The following is a 15,761-nucleotide window of genomic DNA, read 5'->3' as shown; positions in this document are numbered from 1 at the left end:
ATAATATTAGATATTGATTGAAGCTTGGATGTTATTTATTTAATATACACTTGTGAGGGTGACATTTCCATGATCTATATATTTGACCAAATAGTGGAAGAAAAATGAAACCAGTTTGAACCTTTTTCTTATGCAAATTATTCGTTGAACTCCAATGCAAGTGGTCACCGTTTAGGTGGCAAAATACTGGTAAGACCGGGAATGGAGGCAAGAGTGTGTCATAGTTAGGTCTCCAGTGCGTGCTCCGATGTTTAAGTCAATGGAGTTTTGAATTTCACTGTTCTTGAACTTATTAACTCCACTGTTGTCTGAATAACATGCGCTACTATATTTTCAAAGCATCTCAAGATAAAAAGCTAGATGATTTTGATTTTTTTTTAATTTCACCATTCTTGCAGCCCTTTAGAAAGGCAAAGAGAAGAAAACTAGTAAAAAATAAAAACAAAAGTGTGGAATTTGAAGAAAAATAAAACTTTCACACATACACAAATAACATGTCAGGTAAATAAATACAAGGTTTTTAAGCCTATAATAACAAATTTATTGGAAGGACACCGGAACATAGACTTAAACTAATAAATGAATCCGATACGCACACTGGAAAGCTTAAACTAAATAATACTAGTAGTACATACATGAAACTTTATGAGTCTTGAAAACAAAGGGCACCCTTCTAACACTTCAAACTAAGCATAAAACATGATATTGTAACTTAAGTTTAACCATGACACTCCATCTTTGAAACTATTTATTGTCTTCTGTATACTACTAGGAGGCAGCTTGCAGCTCGGATCAGCATTTATTTATGATAGTATATTTTAATAGGAAAACACCTGTAAGTGGCACCAGAAATCAATATTTGGGATAGGGTTAGCTGGTTAGACTGATATGTTTACAGAAATAACAGTGTATAAAGTGCCCCTAACCAGTTATTTAACTTTTGGCACCAATAGTCAAGATCTCATCAAACTTGGAAAAACTCAAAACAAATCAATCCAACTTACCACATATTCACATATCCATCTTTCACATGATCAAACCTTCTAGGCTGCCCTCTTTTTATTTATTTTGTATTTCTGTCATAGCTCAGAACAAAAGAAGCAAACTCAGATAAGATATTTGTTTATTTATATTTAAGGATAATAGGAAGTGAAAGCTGAAATAATCCACGGCCTACCTATTTGTTGAGGTCTTTTTGTCTTCCATTGAATCTTAATTCTCATAACCTGGAGTGGCTTCCATCGATGCATTATCTGGGTGAATATCTTCAAGTTTTTTAACGCGACTAATTCTAATATTTTTTGTCACTAATTCGTTCAATTTAAACCCGTAGCCAGAACTAGCCCAAGCTGGTAGGTCTGATAGATGCAATGTGCCCAACTTAGGTAATTCATGGTTGCTCAACTCCAGCTGAAACACACTCTTCAGCTTATCACAATGCTTGACTCGGAGAATTTCGAGGTTTCTAGGCACTTCCTCTGATGAGAAAATAGTTTCAAGCACTGGGCAATAGGATATATGCAAATGCTTGAGTTTGATCTTTTTCATGTCTGCTGAACTCACAGCCTGCTCCTCCTGCATGTTTACTGGATTTGCAGCCTTGTCTGGTAAACTCTCGGACTGCTGTGCCTCCTCGTTCTCTTCCTTGTCTGGTAAACTCTTGGGCTTATCTTTCTCTTCCTTATCTGGTAAACTCTCAAGCTGATGCGCCTCCTCATTCACTTCCTTGTCTGGTAAACTCTTGGGCACATCTTTCTCTTCCTTGTTTGGTAAACTCTCTGGCTGTTGTGCCTCCTCTTTTTCTTCCTTGTCTAGTAAACTCTTGGGCACATCTTTATCTTTTTTGTCTTGTAAACTCTCGGGCTGTTGCGCCTCCTCTTTCTCTTCCTTGTCTGATAAACTCTTAGGCGCATCTTTCCTTTCCTTGTCTAGTAAACTCTCGGGCTGCTGCACCTTCTTTTTCTCTTCCTTGTCTGGTAAACTCTTGGGTGTATCTTTCCCTTCTTTGTCTGGTAAACTCTCGGGCTGCTGCGCCTTCTCTTTCTCTTCCTTGTTTGGTAAATTCTTGGGTGCATCTTTCCCTTCCTTGTCTGGTAAACTCTCGGGCTGCGGTGCCTTCTCTTTCTCTTCCTTGTCTCGTAAACTCTTGGATGCATCTTGCCCTTCCTTATCTAGTAAACTCTCGGGCTGCCGTGTCTTCTCTTTCTCTTCCTTGTCTAGTAAAATCTTAGGCGCATCTTTCCCTTTATTATCTGGTAAACTCTCGGGCTGCTGCACCTTCTCTTGTTTTTCCTTGTCTGTTAAGGTCTCGGGCTGCACTTCCTCTTTTTTATTTATGGGACTCTTCGGCTGCACCTTTCCTTTGGCTGAACTTTTGGTTTCGTGCACTTTCTTGTCTTCTAAACCCGTAGTATACTGCTCTTTCTTGTTTGTGGGCCTCGTATCTTCTAGATTTGAGGTCTGCTCTTTCTCCTCGTCTGAGCCCTTATCTCCAAACAAAGTCTTTAGATTATCACAGAATGTAATTTGGAGAGTTTCAAGGTTTTCAGCGATCAGCCATGATGGGAAAACCGTCTCAAGCTTTGGGCAGCAGTCAATGTACAAATGCTTTATGCTCCCAAAACTTAGGGATTGTACTTTCTCCTCATACAAACTCTTCAATTCAAGAAGGTTCGAAATCCATAGAATCTCAAGAGTTCCCCACTTCCCAAGATCTGCCTCCATGAAGATGCTTTTTTCCATGTTATTGCACCTCTCTAACCAACAACCTCTGATGTTCTTCAAGCTGTCAGGCTTTAAATCAGACAAGTTTTTCAAAAAACCATTTTCAACCAAAAAGACATATGTGGCATGCTCAAGAAGAACCTCAATATCAGAAGGAAAAACATCAAATCCTTGGATTTCCAAACATTGGTCATCTTTTACCTCAGAAGGAAGCTTTTTAATCTTGGAGTAGATACAACTGAAGATATGCTTACGACTATCACTGTAATTGTCCTCCTTTTTGGGTTGTGCTCGAACAGAGAAAATTGAATGCCTGATACGCTCTAGTAATGCAGAATCTTTCTTCAAACTTTTGAGGAGTTCTACGCCCTGCACAATTATTCTTGGCACATTATCCCCTTGAGGAATCTCTGAATGCTTAGAGACATAACAGTGATCCAACTTTAGCTCTAATGGTAGGTCCTCGAGCTTCTTCCTATGAATCCCATTGTTAAATTCTTCAATTGCCTCCTCCGGTAGATGAAGACGCTTTAATTTTAAATTCCAAATTTTTTCTCCAATCTTTAGTACTTTGGTACCTGATAGATCAAGCACCTCAAGCTCACTCAGTAAATTTAGTGGTGGCAACTTATTTAACTTCGAACAACCCCCTAGCAAAAGCTGGCGTAAACTGATAAGATTGTCGAGAGAGGGCACAAACTCAACATCTTCTCCAGAAAGATCCAGAACCTCAAGTTGTTTCAAATTTGGTAAATAAGATTGAATGGCCTCAAAAGAACTTTTAGATAACCTGAGTGTTTTTAGCTGAGGTAGGCAACTCAAAGATTCGGCCTTGATATTCGTCAAAGAGCATGTACCACGCAGGTCAAGCTCTTCAAGTTCTGAAAGGATATCAAAATCTGGAGAAGTTCGGAGTTGGGTGCAGTTATTTAGGATAAGGGAACGGAGTTTGCTGGGATTGCTTAGTTTTGGTAGTCTTGAAACCTTGGTTTCTGAGAGATTGAGAACTTGAAGCCAAGACATGTGCTCAAAGGATGCATCTATTTCTGACAGAGCCTTATAACCTGAAAGATTAATAACCTCAAGTTCTATAAGATGTTCCAAGCTTGGCAATTTCTCAGCTGGGCTCTTACAACCTGAGAGATCAAGTTCTACAAGGTTACGAAGTTCGTCAAAAGAGGCAAAGGTTTTTGACTCTGGAAGACTTTCAAATGAGCAATTCTTCAGCAAAAGGTGGCGAAGAAAGGGAAGGTCGAAATGAGATGGAAAACTTTTAACTTGGGAGTTTGAGAGGTCGAGGGACTTAAGACTAGTTAGGTGCTCAAAAAAGTTGTTTGGAAACCCTTTTAGACTAGAGCAATCAGAAAGATCAAGTGACTCTAGGCTAGTGAGGTTTTTTGTGTCCAGGAGTCTTTCAAGCTTAGAACAACCTTTTAGTTTGAGATCACATAGACTTTTACCAAGGCTTTCAGGTAAAAATCTAATATCGGTTTCTGATAGATCAAGGATTTTTAGGTTGTCAGTATCAGTAAAGCAATCATAGAATATCTCCTTTATCTTAGTAGCACCTGAAACATCAAGAACCTTGAGATTGTGTAGATGCTTCATAAATCGCAGTCCAGACAAACAAACACATCCTCTAACCAAGAGGACAGTTAGATTTGCAAGGGTCTGAACAATTGGTAATTTCTCGATGCTGGTTCCAGAGAAATCAGCGAATCGAAGTTTATGAAATGATTGGAAACTTTTTTCTTGGAGCCTTTTCAAATTGGAGGATCCAGAAACATCAAATACCTCGAGGTCTTTGAGACTGGCTAGCTTTGGCAGTGCTTTCAAGTAAGTACAGTTTCTAAGGATGAGCCTCCGAAGTTTAGTCAGAGAGAAAACATCAGGCAATGACTCGATTCCCAGTGCAGATAGATTAAGGCTTCTAAGTTTGGTCATTTTAGTAAAAAAATCTTTTGGCATTTCCTTGAGCAAGGGTGAACCAGTTATCTCAAGGGCCATTAATTCTTTGAGACCCTTAATGCAATCGACTGTCTGAAGTAGATAACAGCCTCTGATGACAAGAAGAAGCAGATTTTTCATTTCAGGTATGGGGTCTGGGATACATGTCAGCCTGGGATTGAAAAGGGCAAGAACTTCGAGATGCTGCTTTTCTTTAAAGAATTTTTTAGGATCTTCTCTCGAGAAACGACTTCCATCAATCAGTAGCGAGGAGACTGATTTCCCTTTCTTGTCCACTTTCACTGTCTTCATCATGCCATCAGTAGGTGTCATTCTTTCAAAAACTTTGCGACCTTTATCCTCAAGTATGCCGGCCAACCCCAGGTTAGATTTCTCGAACAATTCTCGACAGTTACGGTCCTCAAGACCAAGCGTCGCTTTTTCTAGAACAATAAGATTGTCCTCTTGCATCTTTAGCATGCCACGATCTACAAGCTTCATCATCACATTGTATCCCTTGTTGTAAGCCTTCCTGATACCATCAGCAAGATCAAGATGGCCTTCGAGTATCCAGCGAGCGATCAGCTCATTGTACTGAACACCCCCATGTTTCCCCAACAAGTTCCAGCTATGCCAAAAGCAATCGATCAAGCAATTGTCATCTGGCAACTGGCCATAAATGAAAGGAAGAAGCGGAATCACATCATCATTTTCAGCAGCCTTCAAAATGAAATGTGCTGCATCGAAAGCATTGTTCAGGTCTGTTGCAGTGGGGTTTAAGGCTTCAGCTAACATGATAATTTCAGTAGGCAAAACCTGGCTTCTCTTTTTAATGTCAGCACATAATGTTTGGAACTTGAGAGGCAGAGAAACATGGTTGTTAACCCTGTCTTTTAAGAAAGCCACAGCCTCGTCTCCCGAATAAGGTTGGACTTTTTTCTCGATAAAATCAGGGTTTCCAAGTTCCCTTGATGTGATTAAGAAACTGGTAAGGCGTTTTATGTCAGAGCCATTCTTATAGTCCTTCGGAAAGAGTATTTGATCCATGATTTCTTCATAATCTTCAGATTTGACCTCCCCTTCACAATCCAACACCACCAAAAGAAACATGTGTTTTTTTTCCCCCTTCTCTTTCCCATTGTAACATTCGTATCTCTCATTAAGTCCGCCTCTTACCTTTGCCTCCAGCTTTTCGTCAGCAACCTCCTCCCTTTTGTCGTCGTCGTCGATGTCATCGGCATCTTCCCACATACTGCCCAAGTTAGGGATGGACAACTGGCGCGCAATGGATTGGAAAAGAGACATCTTGTCCTTTTTTTGATTCAGGCTCAGAGACATCCAAAGAGACATGTAGAAGGGGCCTTCTGGACTGACAGCGGACTCGGTTATTTGTTTGGCCAGCCATGTTTTCCCTACTCCAGGTTTCCCTGTGAGGGCAAGTCCTTTGTGGTAAGACTCCAGGTCCCTCCGTATCTCTTCCACTACATGTCCTACTTTATCTTTTGCTGTAGTGATCCTCGTTTCTGGCCAAATTCAAATAATTATACATTGGTTAAAATGGTAGGATTTTAGTTTGATCTTTTTTTGGTTAAACTCTAGACTAACCAAAAGTTTAATCATACAAGAGCCAAATCAGACCTGAAACCCACAAGTAAACACACTACAAGCGGAAACATTCTAAAAAAGAGACATCCTCACTCCCTAATAAATAAAAAAACCTTATTCAATTGCTAATATTTCAAAGCACTATAGTTAAAAACATTTATAAAATTAGTAAAATTATCAAATAATAAATAATAAATAATAGTATTTGAATCTTATTTATGATAAAAAATTCTAATAAACATAAAATATATTTTTCAATAATTATTTAAATACTATTTGCTAAAAATGCTTTACTAGTAAAGTGATTAATTTAAAATAATAAGTGTAATTTAATATGAGCCCAAAATCTAATTTAGTGATAATAGCTATAACACTAATAATGATATTATTACTAAGTGGGTAAATATTAGATACACGATCTTTGAAATTTTAGACTCCATAAATATGATTAAAAATATTACAAGTGTTCCATTTGTCTATATATCAATGTCTTTATTATTCCTATGTGACACATCATACTTTCAATTAACTTGTAGAATATAAAAACTTCATACGTTGCCTACGGATAATTTTTCTTATTAATTTATCAAAATAAATGTAAAACCTATCTATTAAGATTTATCAATATAAATGTTTGGAAACACTTTTGAATCGATGTGAATATGTTTTAATGTTCATTTAATTATTAAATTGACATTAAATAAATAAGTTTTTAAAATAATTTAGTTTTATTAACTTTAATTATACAATTGAGAATAATAGATAAAATTTTCTATAAAAAATTAATAGATAAAATCATATAAATAATACTTTGATGTAAAAAATTGTGCTAATTTTATTAATGTAAAATAGAGTTGTTACTCAAATAAAATTCTAAGAATTTTAATTATCGCTTAATTTATATTAGAATTATATAACAATTAAAATATAACATCCAATAACACCCAATTGATTAAGTAATATCTAAGAATTTACCCATTAATTTAAAATTAATTCAAATATTTGCTTTCAAATGATAAAAGGAAATAAAACTCAGAAAGTGAGTAGTAATAAATTTTTTATCAATTTCTAATGTAAAAAAGAAAAAAAGATTATTCTTGACTTTTTATTGGATGGAATCTATAAAATATGGCTTAAAAATGATTAAAGGCTAAAATTATAAAACAATTGAGACTTGTTAGGATTAATAACTTACAACTATATAAAAAAATGAAACATATGCAATAAGCAAATATCATATCATATATAATGACACAAGAGAGAAATAAAAATTATTTTAATTAATGATGAGGTAATATAGTATTATGATTTTTTTATATAATTATGTTGTATGTCGTTTATACTATGTGAAGCAATCATCTTTAAATCAGCTTTTTTTATTTAATTGTTATTTGTTTGATGTGAGTAGAAGATGTTATATGAATTTGTTTTGAAAGGAAAGACAATTTTCAACAATTATTTTAACTATCATCATTAAAGTAATTGAAATCATAGCTTACAAAATATGAGAACCATAGCTTAGACAAAATATTAATTCTTAATTGATTGACTTTCATTTTCTTAATTTCTCAAATAGATTCGAGTCGTGCTATATTTGTTGAACTATGAAATTTTATTTATAAAAATAATATTTAACTTAATTTAATTATAAAATACAAAATTTATTATAGAATATATTTATTTTCTTTTGAAATTTGATATAAATTAAGAAAATAAATAAATTTATGTAATACATATTATTAGATTAACAATATTTGATATTATCTTTTATATATAATGTTAATATTACACATTTAATTTTTATTTATTACAAAAAAATTGATTTTATCATAGTTAAACTAAAATCATACTAGATAAAAATTAAATTTATTTAATTATATATAAACATAAATTTTATTATTATAATTTATCAAAATTTAAGTATTATTTGATTTTATAAATTAAATAATTTTATTAATTAATAATATATTACGATATTATTAAGTACAACTTTTAAAAGATATGACCAAATTAATTAATTTCATATTAATATAGAAATAATAATTTTAACGTGATTTAATTATTATCATATTTAAATAATATCATAGTTATAGATAAAAATATATTTTTATTAATTTTAATTTATCCAATTATTTTATAGATTTAAATATTTAATAATATATGGCATTATTTTTAAGTAGAGCTTTTAAATCATGTGACAAAATTAATTAATAATTAATTATATTATTATCACATAATAATTTTTAATAAATTATTTGTAATATCAATATTGTATTCAATTCAAAATTTGTTATAGTTTTTATACATATTATAAATTATAGATAGTAATAATATAATATATAGTGATCCAATTGTAAGTTTAAGAGACATCAACTTCGACATCAAAATATGGGTCAAGTACATAAATCCTCATATCTCATAGGTTTCAAAAACAAAATACCCACTTACCAAAATCAAATAAATTTTCTTAAGAATTTTTACTAAATAAATTTAAATAAAACATTTATACCTTTAATTTTATTAAAAATGGGTTTTATATTTATATTTATTCATTTTTCCATTTTAGTTGCAAAATAAAATTAGAGTTTACTTACTTCAAGTAAAACTTATTTAGTTTAATTATATATTACCCTGTGGTCAATTCTTTGAAAATAATTAAAATAATAGCATAGAATGAAATATATCTATCACCAGTGAGAGTTTATTAAGAATAAACTTGCTTTAGTTAATCCAACCATTATTTGTTAAAATAAATTTTATTTAATTTTATTTTCTTATTTTAATTAGTTCAATATTTAAAATTTAAATTATTTAAGTATTTTATATTAAATAATTAATTTAATAAATATGTATATATATCATATTAAATTATAATTATATACAATAATTATAGGATTATTATAACTAGATTATATTTATAAAATACTCATAAGTGGAATGGTAAAGGATTTGTGTACAAAATTTCACCTAATTTCAACACATGATTTATTTTAGGTACCGATTTTTATTTGTTTTATTTAAAGATTTTATATAAAAATATTAAAAAGAAAAATATCATTATAATAATATTTAGTATTTTTTTAACAATCTCGGTTATAGGTTCTAAACATAACTTTTTTTCGATACAATACTCAAAACTACCCACGTATTCATGTATTGACAACAATACTCATACCAGTCGATCAAGACTCAATCGACAATATTTATTAACTTTCTTAAAAATGATTCTTTAACTTGATATTTAATTAACTTGTAACACGATACTTGACTCCAGCATTAAACTAATGTAAGAATTCAATTAAAATTTTAAAATAGGAAAAATCCATAAATTATATAACTGCGTGTTCTCAATTATATTGAATTCCCTAACAAACAACATAAAAACGGCTTCTTATAAAATCAAACAAAAGACCCTAAATTATCATATACTTGAACTAACTTTATTGTAGTTGATATATAAATACCTTGAGGATTATTAGTCTGTGGCTCTTGCTTCCCTTCTCCAGCATTATCAGACGACGGTGTTCCTGAGCTTTGACCCTCTGTTTTGGGGTTGTCTGTCATATTCGTGCCTAAATCAAACACAATAGATTAACATCTCATCAAGCTTTAAGCCAACAAACCAAATCAATCATAAGAATAATTAAGGAAAAGGAAATAATGAAAGATATATAATGATTAATGAGAAACCTTGTTCCTTAGGATCGCAAACGAAAACCAGAAAATAGCTTCTCGCTTTCTCAATGCTCTCAAACCCTGATCTTATTAGCTCCGATAACTCTGCCTATAACCCCTACCCCTTTTTATAGCAAAAGAGGGGGGCGGGACTTTTTTCATAATTATAATCTACGTATACAAACTACTTCATTCATGCATGCGTACACCACGTACTTCATGTGTAGAAAACGTGAAGACAAAGAAAAAAGAGAATAAAGTTCCAAGAAACCTGTGTAGAAATTAGAGTTAATTAACAGGGCAAAAAGTGATTCCCCCTTGATACCTTGTGGGAAGCTTGAAATGCTCGACCCACCAAGCAAGCAAGCAATATTCCCCTGACCTTGCCTTTCACTCAGGCCCATCAGCAAATGAACCCGCTGCTCTTAGAATAAAACTTACGTGTACCTTAACACTTTATTCTTCTACCTTTAATGCCTTTTTAAGAATCACAGCCAAGTATATATCCCATGCCTTTGAAGAATCTTTTGTTAAAAATATAATATATATTTATATTTATATTACCTATCTATCTATATCCATCTATCTAGAATATCAAATTAACTATGAAATGTAAATTTAACTATTTAGAATTAAGATCAAAGTAATAGAATGTGTAAGTATTGATTATACCAATTAGAAAAGGTCACATCATCACTTCTGTTAATTTAATTGAGGGTGACCAAAATAAAAATGATCTAAAACATGAGTGACCAAAATAGAAATGATCTAAAGCATCAATTATTAAATTAAAAATTTTCATAGCTGGTTGATCAAAATAAAAACAAACTAATTGTTGGGTAACTAATTCTATAGTTTACTCATTAAATAAAAACAATATTTTTATATAGCTTTATAATTATTAAACAAGTTGTTTTATTCCAGAGAAGTCTTTGAAGTGTCCCAACGACCGGACACCCAATAATGGTCAGTATTGTTCCTAGGTCGTGTTGGGGTTTGGTCTCACACCTCCACCAAAAGCCATATATGGTTCACAAAGGGAAAGCACCTCGTAAGAACAGGTTGTTCGTGGGTGCACAACCACCCACCAAGTGGTACCTTATCTCCCAAGTGGTGACCTATATGCCATAGGTAGGGGTTCAAACCCCACCAAGAGCAAAGAAGATCACGTCCCCTTGATGGGTGGTTGTGTGCCCGTTGTCGAAACCACTTTTTTAATAAAAGAAAAGCTTAGTTGTCGACTTAAAAACGAAAATTGGAGTCGCCACCGATCTTTTATTGAGGTGTGATCGGATCACCTTGAAAACAATTTTAGGTCTACGAATTTTGAGAAAATAGGTTCGGGAATTGGTTACGCACAAGGAAGGGTTAGCAACCTCGTAACGCCCAAAATTGGTACCGAATCGATTGTTTAATGTCTTAGTGTCGTAAATTCGAAAAGATTTTAAAATACGATCTTTTTAACTTGAATGAACTAAAATAATAAAACACTCTTATTTCAAAAAAATGAAATGTCAAACCCAGTGAGTTAGGGTGCAACATTTTTAATCTTCAAAATTAAATTTATCTTTTTTAAAAACCCATGCATTTTGAGAAGGGATATTTGGTTATTTGGGTCGAACTAAAAATCAGAACCCAGTAAGTTAGGGTTCCATTTCTAGAAATTCCTAAACGCCAAATATTGCCTCTATTATTTTTTAGGAAAAATCCTTATCTCGAGAAAATAACATGTCATATCCAATGCGTTAGGACACAACGTATCGAATTCCCGAGAATGAGCTTTTTATTTATGTTTGAATTAAAAAAGGATACCCAGTTTCTTAGATTCAATGAGGAAGATTGGAATCCAGTAAGTTAGGACACAATCTTTTCGAGGATCCCAAATTCTGAGTGTCGCTTTATTTTTGAAAAAACTTTTTGAATAAAAATGCTTTCGATACTTGAATGATATTAAACGTAACCTTTTAAACGAATAAAATGCGATGGAACGTTAATGTATAATGCGGAATGACGATTTGTAAACAAAATATACTCTAACGAATGACAAATAATCAATAAAAATAAATAAACAATACCATACATATAAGAGCAATAATCACATGTAAATATTAACATCAACATTTGAAAGCTAATGACCTAAAAGCCTATCGCAAATATAAAAATTTAAAATAACTAAAAAAAAGCATGAGAGAAAAAATTTTGAAATTATCAACTTATATACACAAAATACATGTATATAAAAATTTAAAAGAAGTAATTAATATGAAGACTTGAAATAATTTAAAATAGAATTAAAATGAATAATAATATCTAAATGAATTTTAAAATAAATATTATAAGAAGAAAGTCAAAATAAATAAAACCCAAAATAATAGACATATATTAATCTAAATAGGTAATAGATGTAAATTACGTATTATAAAAAACTATTTAAAAAGGTAAATTCTATTGGATTAACATAAAAATACAAAATAATTCATTATGAAATTAAATAATAATATATGATAATAATATAAAAAACTTAAAATAATAGTGCATAATAGAATAAAATAATGAATATAAAAGGTTAGGTAAATTGGTAAAAATAAAAATAAAAATACTAAAAATAAAAATAATAGTAGTAGTAATAATAATAATAATAATAATAATAATAATAATAATAATAATGATAGTAATAATAGTAATAATGATAAATTAATATTAAAGTAATTAATTTAATAGCAAAAAATAACAAAACAGATTACTAATTTGGAATTAAAACAGAAATTTAGGGGAAAGATGTGCAATAAAATGAAATGAAAAGGACCGAATTGAAATTAATTTAAAATCAGAGGGACTAGCACAGAAATTAAACGCACAAGTCCCACCTGGCAATCAAGTTAGATCATCAGAAACGACGTCGTTTCGAATGTTCGTCTCCTCAATAGGACGAAATTGAAAACAAGATCGAATTATGTGGAAAAATTTAAAAAAAAACAAAAAGGATTAAATTGAAGTAAATCGAAAAAATAGAAGGACCAAGAACGTAAATAAGCCATTGAAACAAAACAAGCTGATCCTCCCCGGGTCAAATCGGATCATTGGGACACACCTTTAAACGGTGTCGTTTCAAAGCTACTAACACAGGTTTTAAACGACACCATTTTATACATTAAATAATGCCAAAACAAAACCCTAAAACTATCAGCCTTAATCACATTAAACAGATTTAAAAAAAAAACTAAACTCCTCCTTTTTATCGCCGTAAATCTGAAACCATTCTTTGCCGTTTCAAATCTCAGGCCTCCGCCCATCCATCTCCGATTTGCACAGAGTGGAAGAAGGCTTCATTGGCGCACCTACGAAGGTATCACCTTCTCCTTTTTTCTTTTGAATCGCGAATATGTAAAATAAAATAATAATAAAAAAAGAAAATAGTAAGTCACCTTTTTAGATTTCTGATTTCCTTTTGTATTTTTTAGTATTGTTCGCGTCCCAAAAAAAATTACAAGGGTTTTGTCCTTTGTTTTATAGGCCGAAAATAAAATAAAAAAAATAAGAAATACAATGTTTTTTCTTTTCTTTTCTTTACTGTGTTGTCTTCGTCTTCTTTGCAGGTACGGAGGCCAGTTGGCGTACGGAAGTGGTGGACGTGGCGCAAAGACACGCTGGGAAGGCTCGGTATCTGCAGTACTGGAAGGAGGGTCATTCTTCGCTAGGGTTTTCTGATTCTCTTTGGTGTTGGGCCGTATGGTAGTTGGGCTAGGTGTAGTTTAGGTTTGTACTAGGCCATTGTAAATGGGTTTGGTTTGTTGGGCTAGGTAAATAAACTGCCTAATATTTGGACTTTATTTATATTTTGGTTTTTAAATTATTTAATGGGCCCGAGGCAAAATTGGAATTACAGCTGCCCCTCTTTGCTCATGGTCGTGTAATAGGAATCAAGCAAAAAATTTAAAAATGGTCAATTTTGCCCGACCTTGGTGCTCTTCCTCTTTAAGTAGCTTCATTCCTATCTATTACATCTTTAGAGGTATAGGAATTGGTGCTTTGATCCACTCCACTGTGACGTCAGAGAGATAGGATTTGTAGCACTTTGAGGAAATATTTGTTATCTTCAATCTGCTACACTGCAACTTCAGGGAGATGAGACTTGTAGCTTAAACCTGTTCCACCGCAACTTGGGAAGATAAGATTCACTGTCTTTGATTTGCTCCACTACTGCTTAGGGAGACAGGATCTACAATCCTCAACCTATTCCACTGCAAACTCAGAGAGGCAAGGCTGGTGTTGTCGATCTGCTTCGCTGCCAGTACAGGAAGGCAAGATTTGCTGTTGTTAGTCTACTCCGTTGCAAACTTAGAGAGGCAAGGCTAGTGTCTTCGATTGCTTCGCTACCAATACAGGAAAATAATGATACGCTATCTTTAGTCTGCTCCGCTGCAAACTCAGGGAGGCAAGGATAGTGTCTTCAATCTGCTTTGCTGTCAGTACAGGAAGGCAAGATCTGCTATCTTCAGTCTGCTCCGCTGTAAACCTAGGGAGGCAAGGTTGGTGTCTTCGATCTGCTTCACTGTCAGTACAGGAAGGTAAGATTTGCTATCTTCAGTCTGCTCCGCTGCAAACCCAGGGAGGCAAGGCTGGTATCTTCGATCTGCTTCGCTGTTAGTACAAGAAGGTAATATCTACTATATTTACTCTGCTCCGCTGTCAACCCAGGGAGGCAAGATTCTTGTCTTCGATCTGCTTCGTTGTCGGTATAGGAAGGTAAGATCTGTTATCTTCAGTCTGCTCCGCTACAAACCTAGAGAGGCAATGTTGGTGTCTTCGATCTGCTTCCTTTGTCAAGATAGGAAGGCAATATCGTTATCTTGGCCTGCTCATTGCCAACCTGTGGAGGCAAGGCTGGTGTCTTCGATCTGCTTCGCTGTCAGTACAGGAAGGTAAGATCTGCTATCTTTAGTCTGCTTCGCTGCAAACCTAGGGAGGTAAGGCTGGTGTCTTCGATCTGCTTCGGTGTCAGTATAGGAAGGCAAGACTGGTGTCTTCGATCTGCTTCACTGTCAATACAGGAAGGCAAGATCTGCTATCTTCAGTCTGCTCCGCTGTCAGCAAAGGAATACAAGATCTGGTGTCTTAGATCGCTTCATTGCCGAGACAGAAGGCAAGATCTGTTATCTTCTTGATCTGCTCATTGCCAAGACAGGAAGGCAAGATCTGCTATCTTCAATCTGCTTCGTTGCAAACCCAGGGAGGCAAGGCTGGTGTCTGAGATTTGCTTCGTTGTCAGTATAGGAAGGCAAGATCTACTATCTTCAGTTTGCTCTGCTGTTAACCCAGAGAGGCAAGACTGGTGTCTTCGATCTGCTTCGCTGTCAGTACAGGAAGGCAAGATCTGCTATCTTCAGTCTGCTCCACTGTCAACCCAGGGAGGTAAGACTAGTGTCTTCGATTTACTTCGCTATCAGTACAGGAAGGCAAGATCTGCTATCTTTAGTTTGCTCCGCTGCAAACCCAAGGAGGCAAGGCTGGTGTATTCGATCTGCTTCGTTGTCAGTACATTAAGGCAAGATGTGTTATCTTCAGTCTGCTCTGCTGTCAGTACAGGAAGGCAAGGCTGGTGTCTTCGATCTGTTTCACTGTCAGTACAGGAAGGCAAGATCTGCTATCTTCAGTCTGCTCTGCTGTCAACCTAGGAAGGCAAGACTGATGTCTTCGATCTGCTTCGCTGTCAGTACAGAATGGCAAGATCTACTATCTTCAGTCCGCTCCGCTGTAAACCCAGGGAGGCAAGGCTAGTGTCTTAGATCTACTTCGCTATCAATACAGGA

At 33.9% G+C, this 15,761-nt stretch overlaps 1 protein-coding gene across 4 annotated transcripts; it reads right to left on the bottom strand.

Annotated features, from left to right (window-relative positions):
* Positions 1-455: 455 nt before the first annotated feature.
* On the bottom strand, positions 456-10,079 carry LOC105791882 (putative disease resistance protein At4g19050). Of its 4 annotated transcripts, none has more exons than XR_008198674.1 (5): positions 9,967-10,079; positions 9,741-9,848; positions 1,178-6,194; positions 1,005-1,085; positions 456-833 (listed from the first exon to the last, which is right to left on the bottom strand). XR_008198674.1 is itself a non-coding variant. In XM_052634716.1 (4 exons), the coding sequence occupies exons 2-3, from the start codon at positions 9,838-9,840 to the stop codon at positions 1,213-1,215; spliced, it is 5,082 nt and encodes a 1,693-aa protein (XP_052490676.1). In that variant the 5' UTR covers positions 9,841-9,848; positions 9,967-10,079; the 3' UTR covers positions 456-1,085; positions 1,178-1,212. The 4 variants fall into 4 exon arrangements, 2 of the variants coding, with proteins under 2 accessions (XP_052490676.1, XP_052490675.1); XR_008198673.1 differs by having other exon boundaries at positions 1,005-1,076; XM_052634716.1 differs by having other exon boundaries at positions 456-1,085.
* Between the last annotated feature and the right edge of the window lie 5,682 nt (positions 10,080-15,761).

Source organism: Gossypium raimondii, chromosome 8 (assembly GCF_025698545.1).
Source record: "Gossypium raimondii isolate GPD5lz chromosome 8, ASM2569854v1, whole genome shotgun sequence".
In the NCBI taxonomy this organism is placed as follows: domain Eukaryota; kingdom Viridiplantae; phylum Streptophyta; class Magnoliopsida; order Malvales; family Malvaceae; genus Gossypium; species Gossypium raimondii.
The sequence above is the reverse complement of the archived record's forward strand: the minus strand, read 5'-3'. Positions and strand labels throughout refer to the sequence as shown.

What these genes read in the sequence shown, in the direction of transcription:
- LOC105791882 (XM_052634716.1), bottom strand. Translation starts at nt 9,840, where the DNA reads ATGACAGACAACCCCAAAACAGAGGGTCAAAGCTCAGGAACACCGTCG. An exon ending in ACAGACTAATAATCCTCAAG is followed by an intron (nt 6,195 to 9,740) that starts GTATTTATATAT and finishes GAATTTGGCCAG; the next exon opens with AAACGAGGATCACTACAGCA.